Source organism: Tachypleus tridentatus, chromosome 7 (genome assembly GCF_004210375.1).
Source record: "Tachypleus tridentatus isolate NWPU-2018 chromosome 7, ASM421037v1, whole genome shotgun sequence".
NCBI classification, from domain to species: domain Eukaryota; kingdom Metazoa; phylum Arthropoda; class Merostomata; order Xiphosura; family Limulidae; genus Tachypleus; species Tachypleus tridentatus.
Window position 1 is genome coordinate 192,296,673 of NC_134831.1, and position 17,908 is coordinate 192,314,580.

The window sequence follows — 17,908 nt, forward strand, 5'->3', positions numbered from 1 at the left end:
TGCTGTTCTTTTAGTAGCACAACTCTAGAGTTACATCTTTTAGCACAAACATGTAATTTGATAATTTTCCAGGACTGTATAGTTTCATGTTCCAGCACACCACATTGTCTACAAGAACAACTGGGTACACAATATATTTACCAACACAACTGTGTAGTTTTATCTTGTAGCCTGACAGCGTATTCTCTTGTCTACCTTAAATGTATGTCTAATGCCATTTTTTAGCACAAATGTGTACATCTCTCTTCTATTACAACTGGGTTGATCTGTTTTCCACTAAAACAGAGTAGTTTTATATAACAACATAAAAGTGTAATTCAGGTCTTTGATTCATCTCTTATATCACAGTTGTACAGTTCAGCTTTCTGGCACTAATGTGCAGTTTAGTCTTCAAGGAAAAATATATGATAATTTCTTCTGGCAAATCTGTGTAGTTTTTAAATGGTGCAGTTTGACTTCTATCACAATTTTCTAGTCTTCCAACGAAAATGCAGAGTTAAGTCTTCTCTGATGGTTTTGAAGAAAAGTTAGACAAAACTGTTTGATGCAATAAATTTTTTGACTATTGTGTGTAACCAACCATTAACGTCTTCCATACCACTATATAGTAATATAATCTTAACATGTATGACTATCACAAAACACAGAAGTTTAAACTTATAACTATATGATGGCTAATTATTACAACACTGACATTCATAAAACACAAAGTTTTAATGTTTAACCACAAATTATCTTGATATTTTCAGGAACAGTGAGTAACAATACTGGAATTTAGAATAAAAAGATTAAAAAAATCTATTATAATCTTTCTTTTTTTTATTTTTAAATATAAATATATAATGAATAATGTTATTATCATACTGAATAATTTTCTCATCATATTATGTTTGCAGGATATATGTAAGTTTTACATAGAAACATATGTCAGTTAATTCTTAGTTACCTTGCTGAAATACCTTCATACTAGACCATATAATCATTAACATATTTATACTGCTACAGATTAGTATACCTTTTATAACTTCAAAAACAGTGCACGTGTAATTTTGGTTTATGCAGTTACGATAACAAATATTACAAATTTATTTTTCAATTAACTAATACAATGGGAAGTGGATTACATGAGAAAAGAAATATTTTATTTTACATCAGATTTTTGGTTTTATAAAAAATTGTAGGCATTAAGCATGAATATACCAAAGAATACAAAAATGCCACTGTGGTGTAGGATATGTTGATCTAGAAGTCAGATACAATGTACATACTAGATTCCTAGGTGTTATACATTATGCTACTTTTAGGAAGTCAATATAAGCAACAAGATTTTTTTCCTTTTATCTTTTTCCTTTAAAAAAAGGAAACTCAAATGAGCTTGTATATGTCGGTAAATAATCTCTTAGCCAAAACATGTACAAATTATGGAAGTTTCAGTATTTACCATCATTTCAAAGTTACTGAAGTTTCTATTTATTAAATGTTAAACTATATAACCTGTAAAATATTTAAGGTTTTTCTTCCAATTACATGCAAGTCAATATTCACAATACTTGCTGTTGCAAGTTCTAACATTTTTCTGACTGTGCCACTCAATACAGATCATGCATTTTGTTTTATAAAATGGGTCAGTAATGAAACTGTGTTCAGAAGAAGACAAATGTAGATGTATTTGATCACAAGGATGCAGGAACATCAATCACTGGTTGTGTGCAGTACCTCACTCCATTGAGCTGTGATAAAAAACAAAGAAATGTAGCCGAATATATATTTATATACACATATTTAAAGAGAATCTTAATATTGAAGAGTTAAGTAAAATAACACAAAATCAAAAGGAAGGACTGCATAAGAATTGATAATCCAAACCTCTGACTCATGTTAGTTTGTTGTAACCAAAAACCAAAATGAAACTAAAATGAAAAATATTGCACCAATTGAAATGATCCCAAGATACATACTATAATGTGTAATATAAGTTTAATATACCCTAGGTTTTGGAGGTTACTGCAGAAGTAGACCCCACATTGCGGTGGGGATACACTGTCTACCAGTTTTAATCTCCATTTGTCAGTCTCAGATAAAGAAATAAAATAAAATAATAGAAATAGAAATTAGGAGAGCGAGACATGGGTGTTCAAGCCCACAACGTCCCACATGCATTTCATATGTATATATATCTATATAGAACATTATTAAAACTACTGAAAAGTAACTCTAGAACACTAATCTGAGTGAAAATGTGCATTTAATAGGCCATTACATGTAATTCAACAGTACATACTTTTATGAACATTATAAGGCACAATATACAAATATATACTGAAAGTAAACACACATAGTATCTGAAGTTACTAATTAGTGAGTTCAAATTTTAATAAATTACATAATGAAAATGTCTGAGGCAAGCACCTTTTTTAACCTGAACATACACCAAAGGTGTCCATTTTAGGAGATTAAAAACAAAGTGTTCCATCCAGCCAAATGGTCTTCCCTTGAAAACAAAGTTGGAAATTTTTAGCTAAGAATTATTTTACACATGATTAAGAATGGCATAAAAACCTTTTTTAAACATCACACATATATGTGAAACAGATTTGTTTCTTGTATATTTGATATATATATATATCATGGAATAAACAGTCTCAGCACTATCATTTCCTTAATTGTTAATAAGTGTGACATCATTTCTGTAAAACAATAAAGTTGTTTTTTGAATTAAGCACAAAGCTACACAATGGGCTATCTGTGCTCTGCCCACCACAGGTATCGAAACCCTGATTTTAGCGTTGTAAGCCTGCAGACATACCTCTGAGCCACTGGGGGACAAAACAATAAAGAACTTACATGATATAAGCATTAAGAAGAATTCAGTAAAGAATTCATTATCAATCCTATAAAGTTATAACAGATAATGTATACATTAATAGCTACAAAATGTGTTGACGAAGTCCCATCTACCAAACAAAGTCCAAATGCTGATGTTAAACTGGTTAGCAAGCATGAAAACTCAATCTGCAGTCAGTTCTCATAATTCCTAAAGTAGAAATGAAATCACCTTAATATTTATACCATATACAAATCCCAACTTCCATGGAATTGGCTGTAGACAGTGAAAATTGATTTTCTATGATTTATCTATTTAATATCTATATCCATTTAATTTTTCACATATTTATGAATAAAAACACCACATACGTAATTTAAAGTTACTTAAAAATCCTTATAATTACTGAATAATTGAAACCAAAGACAAATTTCAGAATTATTTTTATGGATTGTTTTCAACTGACAAATAACAGACCTGTTGAGAAATTAGAAGTTGATAATTTGTTGAACAGATAAAAAGAAAAACAATTATACATTTATTGTTTTGCTTAGATTAGAAGAAACAAATCCTACTTCTTTCCACGTACTAGAAATAATTATAATTTTAAACCAACAGAAAACCTACATGAATTAAACAGCTAAGCCTATCTTTTTTAACATTTTGCCAATGTGGTACATTCAAAAAAATTGATTTTTTAGAGCAACAAGATTGGTCCATGGAATAACATAATCATTAAGTAACATATTTATTACAGAGCAATACTAAATTGTATGAGTCTAATTGAGACTATATGAAATAGAGGCTCAATACAAATGTACAGAAATACAGTAAACTTTACTGAACTACTAACAGTATGTGCATTTGTTTCAGCATGAAAGATAGTCACTGCTACGAGAGAACTAGATCTCAGCTGTCAACTTTTTTTCTAAGCTGTACTTACTGAACTCTTAATGCTTGAATTTTATTCCAGATTCTTAAAACATCACATTATATAGTTAAAGCACTAATTTTATGCTTTCCAAGAACAACTTTCTCCAGCCACATAAATGATCTTTTCAATTAGAAAACAGATGTTGTAACCTTAAGATATCACTTGACCTACCAATGGAGAAAATTGCTGTCTAATAAAATAAAGGGTAACTTTAAAGCTTTTTTATCCATAGCAGATTAGGTATTATCTTGAAGGAATGATACAGAACAACAACTAGCTAGAGTGACGGAAACTTTCTTGACCATGTGTTATGTAAAAATTACACATACACCTGAATAAATGACAGATTTTGAAAAAAAATCTGTTTTAATAAAAGAAGGTAGAAAATACATGGTATGCCTACATACACTTTTATTTCTCCCTTTCAGGATTGTATTCAAGCCAAAGTTAATTGTAAATTTTATAACTAAATTCATTTAAAAAATTCACACTGGCAAAGAATGATGCAACTTTCTCTCACTCCTGTAAATACTTATATACAACACAGTTCATTAACGAAGAATAAATTGCATAATTAAAACCCTATAACAACAATACTTGTAATTACTTCATACACAGGATTACAAGATAAAATGACAAAACATAATTTAACATTAAAATAAATAAATAAAGAAACCCTTTACATTAGTAATCAATAATTGTACATAGCCATCCTTCAATACAAAATAAGAACAAAGCCATTCATTAATTCTCGGACAAAGTGTGCATGTCATAAGGTTTTACAGTTATATTCAAAACTTAACTAAACAACTTTATTATCATCAATGTCTGTTAATGAAGTTATATAATATAAAACTATGCACTTTTGGAAAGTTTTTAATTCCAAAATGAAATATTTAACAAATTTTCAATCTAAATTTCTGTGTCATATATGACATTTTACTTTCTAATTTCCCTTTTTTGTTTTCTTTACTCTCTTTTACTTGTTTCAGGGTAAGTGTCCAATCAATTGGAAATACAGGCTGTAAATATTAGCAGACTAAGATATTGAAACAGATTTGTTACATCCATCAGTGATGTTCCTTTCACTTTATCATAGTTTTCAAAATATGTATCTATATCACAAACCCTAAATATAATGTTTATAACTAATAGTGATTTTCCAACCAATAGAATCTTATGATTATTTTTTTACATTGGATAGATCTAGGAAATACACCTCAGATGAGTTATGTGTAATTGTAATTGCTAAATTCCAAACACTTAACAGAATTTTCTAATCCTATTTAATGTCAGAAAACCAGTTAAATTGCAATAGTTTGAGAACCTTTTATTATAATGTCAAATATATTTTCTATGTTATAAAATCTATATTTGAAAGCTATATGAATTTGCAACTGAAGAAGTAATTCAGTGAAAAAACAGGAAGGTCAAACACAGTTACATTTTGCCCTTAAAAAGATTGTGCAGGTCATGCACTTAGCTTGGAGTGTTTACAATACTTGCCAACAAACTACCACTGCGAGTTATTACTGTTTGACAGGAAGGTTACTACAAATCAATACCAAGTCACTAATCACAGAATACAGATGAAGAAAAATTATAATTTCATGTACTGGAAGTGTATTTTTGATACGAACTTCCTCTTCTCACAAGATTAGTTTTATTGTTCATTGCTGCCCTCTATATGCAAACTTTTTTATTACACAAGCCACAAGCTTTCTGCACCCCCATATTGGAATCAAATGATTTTAATGTGTTCCACATGCAAATCATCATGTGTCACTTCTCCATTAAAAGGAGTACAGCACACTCTAGTGATGCATGTGACTCCCTCTATGCACATTTACTGAACTATCAATTCTAAGTTTGGCAGATAACGGGAAGCACCAGAAGTGAGTGGGGAGGGAGGTACCAATTGGAAATAAATTTTCAGTGTAGGAAAATTATGGCTTCCAATATGGTACATCTCTCCACTCACAATACTAGCTAAAATCCCACATTAATGAGGAGGAGGGACTAGTGCAAGGGAAGAACAGATGTACTTCCTGAAAGATACTTCTATAGTTGAAAGAGTCAGATCTGAAAAGGGGAACTGCACTGCTTCTGATCTCAGTATACTCTTTGACCATTTGTGGAATGTGTAAGAACACCACAGTCCTACTCTTGACTGAAGGGTTATAGTCCACTATTTTAGTAGTAACCATTCAGGAAGAAACCTCCATGATCTATCACCCCAAATGGCTTGAAAATGGAGAGTGGTAAGGACATCCATACTCCAGTTATAAGAAAGGGTTAAAAATGCATAGGAATGTCCAAAGCAACATCATCATTTGAGACAGTGCATCGTGAAGCCCTACTTTGAAAAGCAGACCATCCCAACTTATTCAATCAAACTGTGATAGGGATGGGCAGATGTCCCCTTTTGCTTTACCCACCAAGTTCATGGGTAGCATGGTCTGGGGGCAAGCTTATGGAGCAACATTATGAGGAAAGCTTCACAGTAAGAGAAACTCAATCTTCTTACTAAGAAGTGGTCAACAGCCAGGCGTGAAGATGGAGGATGTAAACCTGTAGCATGTAGAACCGGTGACTGGGATTGACAAAGAAGGGTGGGGGATAAGGGAAGAGGTACAGGAGGGAATAACTGGAATTGTTGTAAACAAAAAAATTTTGATAAGCCTCCTGTCGAGTTACCTGCACCTGTGTTTAAAATAAAGTGCCTGTTAAAGTTGAGACATCCCACATTATGACATTCATAGAATTCATGCTTTAAGAGTTGACAAAAAGGCAAATGTACAAGAAAAAAAGGGTACTATAATGAGGTAGTACTAAGATAATTCAAAACAAAATTGGGTAATTTATAACCACTTTACAAAGAAATTGCATCTCAAACTGAAATCAGGTCAAAAAAGAAACACATCCAAGCACAACACTGTCAAATGGGAAATGACAGTTCATTAGAAGCACACAGAAGGAGTCACAGACATCATGTTTAGGTACTGTGCCAATGAATAGGTAACACATGATGATTTAGATGAGAGACATGTTGGAATCACTTGATTACAATAGGGAGGAACAGAAGGCTTGTAATATGCATTAAAAAAGTTTGCATATAGGTGGCAGAATGAACAATAGTTAATTTTCTGAGAAGAAAGAAGTACCATATCACAACTACACACTTGTCTAGAATCAAAATGTACAACTTAGAAATACACAGATTACTCTATTTAAATGTTCCCCAAAGAACCTATTTTAGCTGACTTAACAGAATAAACAGAAAATGACTTTTTTCACTATATAAACATACACAGAAAAAAAAACAACAACAAATAGAAAAGAAACAGTGACTAAATTAATGGACTGACTAGTTAATGTAAATGTTGCCAGCCAAAAGAAAGAAATGTGAACGCTAAAAATTATAATAACAAATAAGTGGTTCGTAAATATAAAGTGTTTGAGACACAAGCATAAAGGTTTGCCGTTAAATAGAACATTAACAAAAATTGACACATTATGGAAAAAATAAAACACCAGTGAAATACAAGTTTCATAGGTGTATTTACATAAGTGATTCAGAAGTAAATGAAAAAAATTCTTTGTTATGAAAAGGGAAATAAAAGACAGAATGGTTAAATAGTATCTGAGAAGAATGTCAAGGATGTCTTACCAATTGTGTTCATAACTAAAGTCAGTTTTATTAGCAGTGCCATCCTTTCTATTTTTTAAAAAGTATTTAAAAACAGCTTTAAAGGAGTATTGATATTCTCTGGGCTTTTCCAAGTGCCTCTACTAAACAAATGTAGAAATAACAAGAAAGTTCTTGTCTTACATGCAAAATGTATTAAAAATAATTGGAAAAATATTCTGAAAACTTTAGGCAAAAGCAATAAACCTTACTTTTATATGACAAACAGGAATAACTAACAACTGATTAGGGGCATTCCTAATAAATATTGTTTTAGTTACAGAATGTTTGCTTTGTTTTATAAATTCCCAAAGAGTTTTAGAGGGAGATATAGTTTATAATTACATTCATAGTTTTGAAAAAATAACTCCTACCTTATAATCATATTCTATGATAGCTTCAGGGATATCCAACTGATCAGGTGAGATTAGGTTGTACAAAAACTCAATACCACGTAATGAATGAACCTTGTTCTTGACTGTAGAAGCAGCAAATGTTGTAAACCACCATGTCATCATCTTTAATAAGAACCCAGAGAAAAACCCCAATAAGACTAATCAAATGCTATAAACAGTTAAGAAATAGAATAAATGAAATGTGCTAAACCATAAAATTTTATTTTAAATGCCAAAATTAGTATTACATAAGTTATGGAAAACCTTTTGGGAAATCTGATAAAAAATGCTTTGCAAAGTCATTTGACAAAGTAGAGAATTTTGTTTGATAGTCAATATGGTTCCACTAAGGGAAAATCTTGCCTTAAAAATACTTTGACATTCTTTGTAAAGGTTACTTCTTATGTAGATGAGGGTAAGGCTGTAGATTTGGAGTATCTGGATTTTCAGAAAGCATGTAAGATAAAAGTCTTGCAAAGAAATTTATCTTTGTAGGTGTTAGGGATAAATTAACTAAACTGATAGAAGAGTAGCTTTATGGAAGAAAGCTGAGAGTTATTATAAATGGAATACCACAAGTATAATACCTCAGGGCTCAGTTTAGGGCATTTGTTCTATTTGATTTACATCAGTGATGTAAATGAAGGAATGGTCAATAAACTACTTAAACTTGCAGATGGTATTAAGTTCCTGGATATTGCTAGCTCTGAAGAGGATGCTGCTGCTTTACTAAAGGATTTGAATAACTTACTGAGTTAGGCAAATCAATGTATGGAGTTTATTATAATTTTAATTATAAGTACAATTTAGATGGAAATAATCTTATAGTGTCATGAAAGAAAAAGAAGGTGTAATGGTTGATCAGTCTCTTAAGGCATTCAAATCTAGTAACAGGCCAAATAAAATTTTAGGTTGTATCTACAGAAATACTGAATGTATATGTCTCTGGTTAGGCCAAATTTGGAGTATTGTGTTCACAGAAGGGCTACCAGAATGGTGCCCAAGGGGGAGAGGTTGTCATATGGGGAAAGGTTATGATCTTTGAAATTGTTTTCTCTTGAAAGAAAAGGGAGCTAGAGATGATCTGATTGAGGTGTTTGACATTGTAAAAAGAACTGATAGTGTACATGCATCATTTTTTTTCATACTTAATAGTGAAGTATGAATCATCTTCAGCTAAGACAGTTTTATTTTTCTAAAAGGGTGGTTCAGCCTCTGGAATGGGTTAACTTCAGATGTTGTACAGGTAATAAATTCATGTCAGTTCAAGAGAATGCTTGATAACTATATAAACAATATAAGCTGGTTTTAAGATTTCTTGTTAAAATTTATCTATTTAATGGTGTGGAGGAAGGGATGGTTGATGTGAACAACATTTTATTTTATGTTCTCACACATAATTATATACAGTATGATCTATAGCTAAACTCTAAAAGAAAATTTTGGGTAGCACAGCAAACTATTACAAAAACTTAATGTTAAACCAGTCTATTATAATATATAATTATATAAAGTGTGGTCTATAGTAAAATCACAACAGATGAAATGAAAACAAATGTTACAACAAAATTTCATGATTACATTACAAAGTGTTGATACACATTTTCCTACAAAGGTCTGGGTAATTCAGAGTTTTCTATGGTACAACAATTAATAATATCATATTACATCACATTATTTTACTAACATTACATGGAGTGTACTGTATATGTTATACTTCTATAGTTGTAAGACAATACAATAAACTTTATGTTATTGGAGTGTACTGTATATGTTATACTTCTATAGTTGTAACACAATACAATAAGCTTTATTTTATTGGAGTGTACTGTATATGTTTATACTTCTATAGTAGTAAGACAATACAATAAACTTTATGTTATTGTATTCAAACTGCATAAAGACTCAGAGGCTCTCACATAACTTTGTTCAAGAAATGTTTTGACAGCAATAGAAGAATTACTGGTATGAAAAATTTAAATTTAAAGAAAGGTAAAAATCACAAGTAGGTGAAATTTTACCCTTTTATCATACTTACCCTACTTCGAATAGTTGGGTGGATAATATAGAAAGCTCTAAGGTGTTTTTTGTATGTCTGGTCAAGTAAATCATATGCTTCCTTAAGAAGTGAAAAGGGCAGATGATGTTCTTTTGTCGTCAAGGAATTGAAATACAAAACAATGTAGTTCTGCTGTACCACTGAGTCTAGTTTGTTAATTAGGTATAGTAGTGCCTTAAAAAAAAAAGGTATATAGGTCAATTTGGTCAAAAAATCATGATATACTAGGATACTTTAAATTCAGTGTGAAAAGTTCTTGTGGAGCTACTTTTAACATAGTATACAAGTTACTGATATAACAAGGTATTTTGCACGTTTTACAAATGTAGTAGAAAAGTAGAGAACAATGATAAAGAACATTCTATAACCAGTTACTCAGACATACACATATACTTCTGTTCCCAATTATTGGTACTGTTATACTGTCAGCAATGCAAAGAACTAAAATAAACATGTAAATGAAATAAATGAATATATTTTCTGAACCCAAAAAATCTGAATACTTAATCCTTTCACTGTATTGTGCTATAGGGTCAATCACATGATATTTATTCATATTTGTGTTCTGATGTAGAACCTATGACACCTACTGACTAACCTTCTTTCCCAACATTCTATAAATCTTCAGTGGAAGTCTTAGGATAAGTCCAAATGCTTCTCTGACATTAACTTCTTAATCTCTATAGTTATGCACTGCTGTTAAGTCAAGATAAACTTAAGAAAACATGAAAAGAATCAACTATGATTTTACTTGTACTTTCAGTTATAGAAGAGATTTCCATCCCTGTCATTAAAAAAAATAATAAAATATATATATAAATAAATAAATCAAAGCAGGCCAGGAGTTCTCAAATAAAGTTGAGAATCAGACATTTGCATAGAAAGCGTGTTATAAAGTATTCAAAAGTTATTTATAGTACTCTGTTATCACTGTATATAAATAAACTTGGTATCATAATGTTGTTGAATAAAATCTTAATATAAGTGTTATATTCTTAATATTATAAGGAAATATTTTAAAATACCACCAATCTCCCCTAATACAAGAATTGTTATATTTGTTTTCTTTGTCTTCCTTTTTCTTTAATTTATTTACAACTCCTCTGACTACAGTTTATACAACGTTATTTATAACCAATGTAAAGCCAAAGTTTTAATATATCAAATGACACATTTTATTATATTGTTTTTTTGTACAGAGAATTGTGTATTTTGCTCCCTTTTCAAAAACTTTATTCTTATGGGAAATACACCAACCACCATATGTCTTTTTAACAGCTCTCATCATAAAGTATGAAAAAACAAAAATTATGTTAGTTATTGAACAATGTTTGCTTTTGGCTTGTTATTATACTGTGTTATTAGGTACATTATTTAACTAAATAAAAAGCAAGCTTAAGTTTCATCAATATTTGACAGGATGAAATGGATCAGGTGAGACATAGTTTTCTTGTTTTTCGTGTGTATTTTTTATTTATCTTTATAAAAGTAACTGAAATATAAAATTAGAAACTTATTAGATTAAATAAGGTTATATAATATAACAAAAAACAATAACTGTAATAAAAATCCTTCATGAAGTATGCTTTGTAAGCAGCTCATGTATTATGTTATTTAATAGTGTAATATAAGCTGCACATTTGCCATGTGATTTACAACTTGTGTACTGGGATATTTAGCTAGACATGTTTCAAAAAGTAACAAAACAATAAAACTAACTATTAATAGATGTATACAGTTACAAGCTTTAAGCTATTTATGATAAATAATTGTGGTTTCTTATTACAGCTTGCAGTCATTCTTAAAAGAAGACCAGCTTTACAGGTGGTTATGATAATTAATTTGCAACCTGAAGGTCACGGGTTTGAATATTCATCCCACTGAACATATTTGCTCTTTCAGCTATGGAGGCATTATAAGTTGACAGTCAATTCCACTATTCATTGGTAGAACAGTAGTCCAAGAGTTGGCAGTGGGTGGTGATGACTAGCTGCCTTCCCTCTAGTCTTTCACTGCTAAATTTGTGACGGCTACTGCAGATAACCCTCACGTAGTTTTGCACAAAATTTAACACAAACGAAATCAATCCAGAAAGGAGAAAAGGGTAACATAGATTTCTTTCCTAATTTTTGATAGTGTTTACGAAGTTGACCAAATCATCTGACCACATAAACAGTTATAGTATAGAGAATAACAGATAAAATATACAATTCTACTGAGAAAAAAAGCCTGACAATTATTTTTGAAGGTTTTAAGAATTATGCAACTAAAATTAAAAAATTTTCAGATAAAGAAAGGATTTTTTAATCTTAGCATGAAACTATGAATTCAAAGTATTCAACCTTACAACACCACATAGAAAGTTTTAGTAAATATATTTAATTAAGAATCCTGATGTTTTTGTCTACAAAAGGTTTCAATATATTTACTAGAAGCTTGTAAAACATCTGGAAGATATATTAAGTACTTTTAATATTTATTGAAAACTTGCAAGACTTCTGGAAGAAACATAAGACCTTTGCAAAAAAGTTATTAATCAAAGATAGAGCTGGAAAAACCATATTTTAAGCAAATATCCAGAAATGCTGCTAAAAGTTATGATATGCACAACATATTGCAACTAAATACTTTTTAACATAAAATCTAGTACTTTTTGTTTTCTGTATCTAATAAAAAATGGGATTAGAAATGACAAAAAATTAATCCAAAATAATTTTCTTTATAAATGCTTTTACATCAATAAATAACATAAAGCAAGATGTAAGTGAAAACAAGAATATACTATCACTTACCTTATCAAAATTTATTTCAGACAATTTAAATCGATGACCAATAAATGTTATTACTAGACGGCCAAACCTATCTTTTCCACTATGATAAAGACAGCGTATATTTTCTATTGACCTTAGGTCTTCTGTTTTGGACCGTCGAAGCATCCTTTCATATCTAAGCAAAAAAACAACAACAAACAGACAAAAGACTTAGTTTAATTATAAGGATCTTTTAAAAGACATTTCAAACCCAATAATACAGAGATATTAAAGTCTACAGAATTTTTTATATGGTGCTTAAAATTCAAATGTTAGCAAAGTTCTGATGTAAGAAAATTTTATAAGATAAATAATATGTGATTACTGATGCTTAATATGTAAGCTAGTTGTGAAGTACCAATAAGAAACTTCCTGTAACTGTTTCCAAAACAAACAACATACTTGTTTATTCTCTGGACTTCTGCAATCAGAACGTTAGAATATTCACTGCCTTTCTGAGAAGTTTTTCTTTCTTTATCTAAATCTCCACGCATTTTAGCAAAAGATGTCTTTCCAACATTTACAGAAGACTCCAACTGTTCTGCTGAGTCATAATTTTTCTCTAAATCTGGAACAAGACATAATTGTATATCAAAACATGTTTAAGAGGTATAAGAAAAAGGAGGAAAATTAATATTGCATTTGATGCTGTACGATAAAAGTGACACAGATACAACTAAGTAAATATATAAAATATGGAAATAAATGTTGACAATATGTAGTAACTTTACAAAATTAGATTATTAAATTGTTGCATATTATTCATATCATTAGCAAAACTACAAAATGAAAGCAATGCTTCCTCACTAACTGTAACAATGGCTAATTCTTTCCAATTTTTCAGGCCTGCAAATTTTGTATATACTTTCTCCCACATTCCTACCTAGTTAACACTGCATTTTGTTCTAAAGATGAATGAACACTTCAGAACATACTTACTTCAAACTGTATAGTACAGAAAAAGATGTTTAAACAACAACACTGTAACTTGGTTATATATGCCCAGCATGACCAGGAGGTTAGGGTGCGTGACTCATAGTCTGTGGATTGTGGATTTAAATCTCCATCTTATGAACATACTCATTCTTTCAGCCATGGGGGCATTATAATGTGACGATAAATCCTACTATTTATTGATACAAGAGTAGCTCAAGAGTTGGAGGTGAATGCTGATGACTGGCTGCTTAATTTAGCAGTGAAAGACTAGAGAGAAGGCAGCTAGCAGGTAGCACTTGTGTAACTTTTCACAAAGATCATGACAAACAATTAATTAATTAGAGAATACTATAAATAAAGACCCCTATGGTTTAGCCATTCCTGTGTTTGTGTTAAATTTTAAAAATCTCCATACCTACATTATTATTGAAAATTATATGCAAAAAGTGTAAGGTATTAAACAACACACAATGTTTTATATTTATTAATGATAACAATAATGTAAATATATGGATTTTTAATTAACAGCCAACTTTCAAACACAGAATAAAAGAAGGCAACCAGTCCTAAAATGCACTTATAGCTGAATATGCTAAGCATGTTGTTTGGTAGTACCACATTTCAAACCCTAGACCCTTAAAACCCCCCAATTTGATATACTAATCATCATGAATGCACAAATATTTATATAAAAAGGTTTTGATCTCTTTCTTGTTTGTGCAGTTTTATAATATAAATAGTGTCTCAACCACTACTGTTTGTGCTGTATCACAGTTGACTCAACAAATCATAGTGCTGGACAAAAGGATTTGTCAACACTGGATATAGATGTAGTGTGGTTGACACATTGTTACACATTATTCTTTACTTTCAGTCCTAAGTTATTTGAATTATACCATTAAATATAATAAGTTAGATATTACCACCATAAAAAATAACATAGACTGACAAAACATGATTATGTTAAAATTTACCAATAACTACTATAGGTATTGAGTTTTGGAGTGAAAAACACAGTTATCGTACATGGCACAAATAATGTTTAGCATAACAAAAATAAAGCAGCATCAACATTTATATTTTAAAATAAACTGTAAATTAAAACAGATATTTTGGGATGAACAATAAATTGACTTAAATAAATGTAAAATTAATTTCCAGTTGTATTTCAAGTTTGTGCCATTTAAAACTCCCATTCCTTGAATGATATTAAAAAGTCCAAATGCAGTGTAGATGAACAGCTGAGCCTCCAACTTGCCTTGTACATACTCTTTTGGTGATTTTTATAAATAACTGGACAAAGTCTACCCAGGAATACCTGGTTTCTTTGTACAGAAATGCTATTATAGAAACAAACTTTACTAAAAGTTAAAACTTATTGTTTTATAAAACAAGATCAGTAAGTGTTTCTTCATCCATCTGCTTTGCTATAAGAAAAATTACAAACTCACAAGACCTATCCATCTTTCCTACACATGTTCCAAATTCAATTACTCTCCAACCATTACCCTCCATTAGATAATTTTTCTTTGTACAGCAGAATACCAATTTATTTTTATGTAAAACATATTCAAATATTTCTAACTCCAAAATATTTTCTGTACACAGTTTTTGACAACTTTTAATTAACTTCTGTAATTCTGACTTGACAACACACTTTGTTCAACTCATGATGACATTTGTTTCTGTTATATGCAGAATAAACATTTATTCATCTAAAGGATTCTATAATGCAGTTACACAAACACTTTTGACAATTCTGAATTTTTATAACAAATGAGTTGAATTGGTTTGGTTTTTGAATCTCGTGCAAAGCTACAAGAGGGCTATCTATGCTAGCTGTCCCTAATTTAGCACTGTAAGATGAGAGGGAAGGTAGCTAGTCATAACCATCAACTGCCAACTCTTGAGTTACTCTTTTACCAATGAATAGTGGGACTGACCATCACATTATAATGCCCCAATGGTTTAAAGGACGAGCATGTTTGGGGTGATAAGGATTTGAACCTGTGACCCTCAGATTACGAGTCAAACACCCTAACCACCTGGCTCTGCCAGGCCAAATGACTGGAAGTTAATTCTGGGTATATATATATAACACATATAACAAAAATTACCAGCAAAAAGTTTTGATAAAGGTAACATTAGATTTTCATTTTTAGCATATTCTTTGTAAGTGACTGAATTGGCCAAAAAAAATGTCTATCATCTAAAAATACACAAGAAGATATAAATAATAAAATTTAAGATTTTCCTAAACTGAAATATATTTCCAATAATACTTACCTCTGGTAACAATATAGTTATTTCTCAATCTCCAGAGTTTCCACTCTTTGCTCATCTAAGCATTGAACATGCTTTTTCAGGTCTTTTATTCCCCACTTGAATGCTCTTGGCAAATTCTCTGCCAACATCAATGCACCCTCTATCTAGATATTGTAATCATTTTTTCTTGACAAAGGATTTGGCATGGGTTTCTATACACAGCAGTGTTGTGATTATTCATTGTTTGAATGTGGTTGGCACTTCTTTTGTTACATTTTTGTTTATATGTATAAATTAATTTAAAATAAACTTATAGACAGGTACAAATTCTTGAGTTAATGATTCTGCTATAGAGGCTAACTGGAATTCTTTTCCACCTCTGCTATCTGGTGTCTATAAACAGCCAGGAAATGGGTCATTCTCAGTTGAAGCTGTCCACAATACAATCCTTTGCAAGATAAAGATATATATGTGGACTGAGAGTGTTTCTCCTTTATGTTCTGTGATGACTCTTGCAAAGGATCCAAGACTGGTTGGAGAGTATTTAGCCTTGCTTTTTCTAGCTGTTTCTTTTAGTTGGTCAGCCTTAACAAAGATACTTTTTATCAGTCACCTTCAGCTCCTTTTCTACAGTTGATTCTACTCCATCCTCAATGGCAGAAAGGACAACAAGTAATTACTTGGTTCTTTCTCTTTGTGTTGTTGTTCATGCTGAGAGATTTGCTCTCAGTTATGTGATGGGATGGCTATACCTTGCCTTCCTTATTTATTGGAACAACAAGCTTTGGCTTATCATCACCAGGTGGATATATATTTAAATTCCCAACAGATGGAACCCCTTTTGGACTTGTGGGGTTTTAGACTGGAACCTGTGATCACTTTAAACAGATCACAGTTTTCTCGAATTTATCTTACTGTTACAACTGTCTTGAGGTATTTAATTTCTAACCATCTTTTTTCTGAAGCCTCTATTGTCAATGAAGATACATATGTTTTGAAATACACATTTCTAGCAGTACATACAGTAAAGTCAGTTCTGAGTTCCTTTAATAATGGAACAAAGTTTGTACTTATTCTTAGTAGGTCAGGAACTACTGCATCATCTTTTATAAGTAGGCATATGAGTTTAAATAGCCAAATAATATTACATTGAAATGGCATATTAGTTCAGATTCCTGAAGAGCTAAGAGTAAAGAACTGTACTACAATAAGATAAAACTTTAAAAAAACCCTAAAAACTACCTTTCATGTCAGAAAATGGCTTATCAACAATACGAATCTGTCTCTCAGGAAAGACAGGTTCTCCATTTTCTCCACCAACATCAACAGGTAAATAATACATAGCATACTCTTCTTCTACTTTAGAGCGTGGATAGTAGAGAGGCATCAATAGTTCATATATTCTTATGTCTACATTCTCTACAGCAAATACTATTACTTCGAGGTCTTTTCCAAACTTCTCCAAAAATCTTCGCACAGTTCCTATGAAATTAAAAATAACTGTTACATAAAACTATTCTCAACTGAAGGATTCTTCTTTTGCTTTTGAAATACATACAAAACAAAAGGGATGACATTATGCCATATAATGAGCTGGCATACAAATATAGCTCATTCATATATAACTATATCAAACATTAGAACTAATAGAAAGCACACTTTACCTTCTATGTGTTCATTAAACTTATTTCAAAATTACATAATGCTACTTAGAAAAATACAATTTATAAAAAACTGTTTCCACATGAATTTATGTAACTGGTAGCAACAGCCCCAGAGCAGAGTGATAAATGCCTGTTTGATACATTAAACTCCAGGTTATAGCTGTAGGTGGTTGAAATATATTTTTGATGGAACTAAACATTGTGATTTAAATATGTGCATGCCATATCCTACAAAAAACTACTTCTATATGTGTATTGTACTAAACTATGACATAACTGTAATAATGTTTGCAGCCCTCCACCAAAACGAAGGCAAAACCATCTCCATGTACG

The 17,908-nt window shown here is 30.8% G+C and overlaps 1 protein-coding gene across 5 annotated transcripts in view; it reads right to left on the reverse strand.

The window, feature by feature from the left end:
• Positions 1-695: 695 nt before the first annotated feature.
• Positions 696-17,908, reverse strand: part of LOC143257576 (protein GDAP2 homolog) — a 65,086-nt gene continuing 47,873 nt past the window's right edge. For all 5 annotated transcript variants that reach the window (XM_076516460.1, XM_076516464.1, XM_076516461.1 and 2 more), the window contains 6 exons: positions 17,154-17,393; positions 13,113-13,278; positions 12,693-12,846; positions 9,880-10,074; positions 7,821-7,964; positions 696-1,730 (listed from right to left, as the gene is read on the reverse strand). In XM_076516460.1, coding sequence (XP_076372575.1) covers positions 1,674-1,730; positions 7,821-7,964; positions 9,880-10,074; positions 12,693-12,846; positions 13,113-13,278; positions 17,154-17,393 — 956 coding nt within the window. In that variant the 3' untranslated portion in view covers positions 696-1,673. The remainder of the gene's footprint in view (positions 1,731-7,820; positions 7,965-9,879; positions 10,075-12,692; positions 12,847-13,112; positions 13,279-17,153; positions 17,394-17,908) is intronic.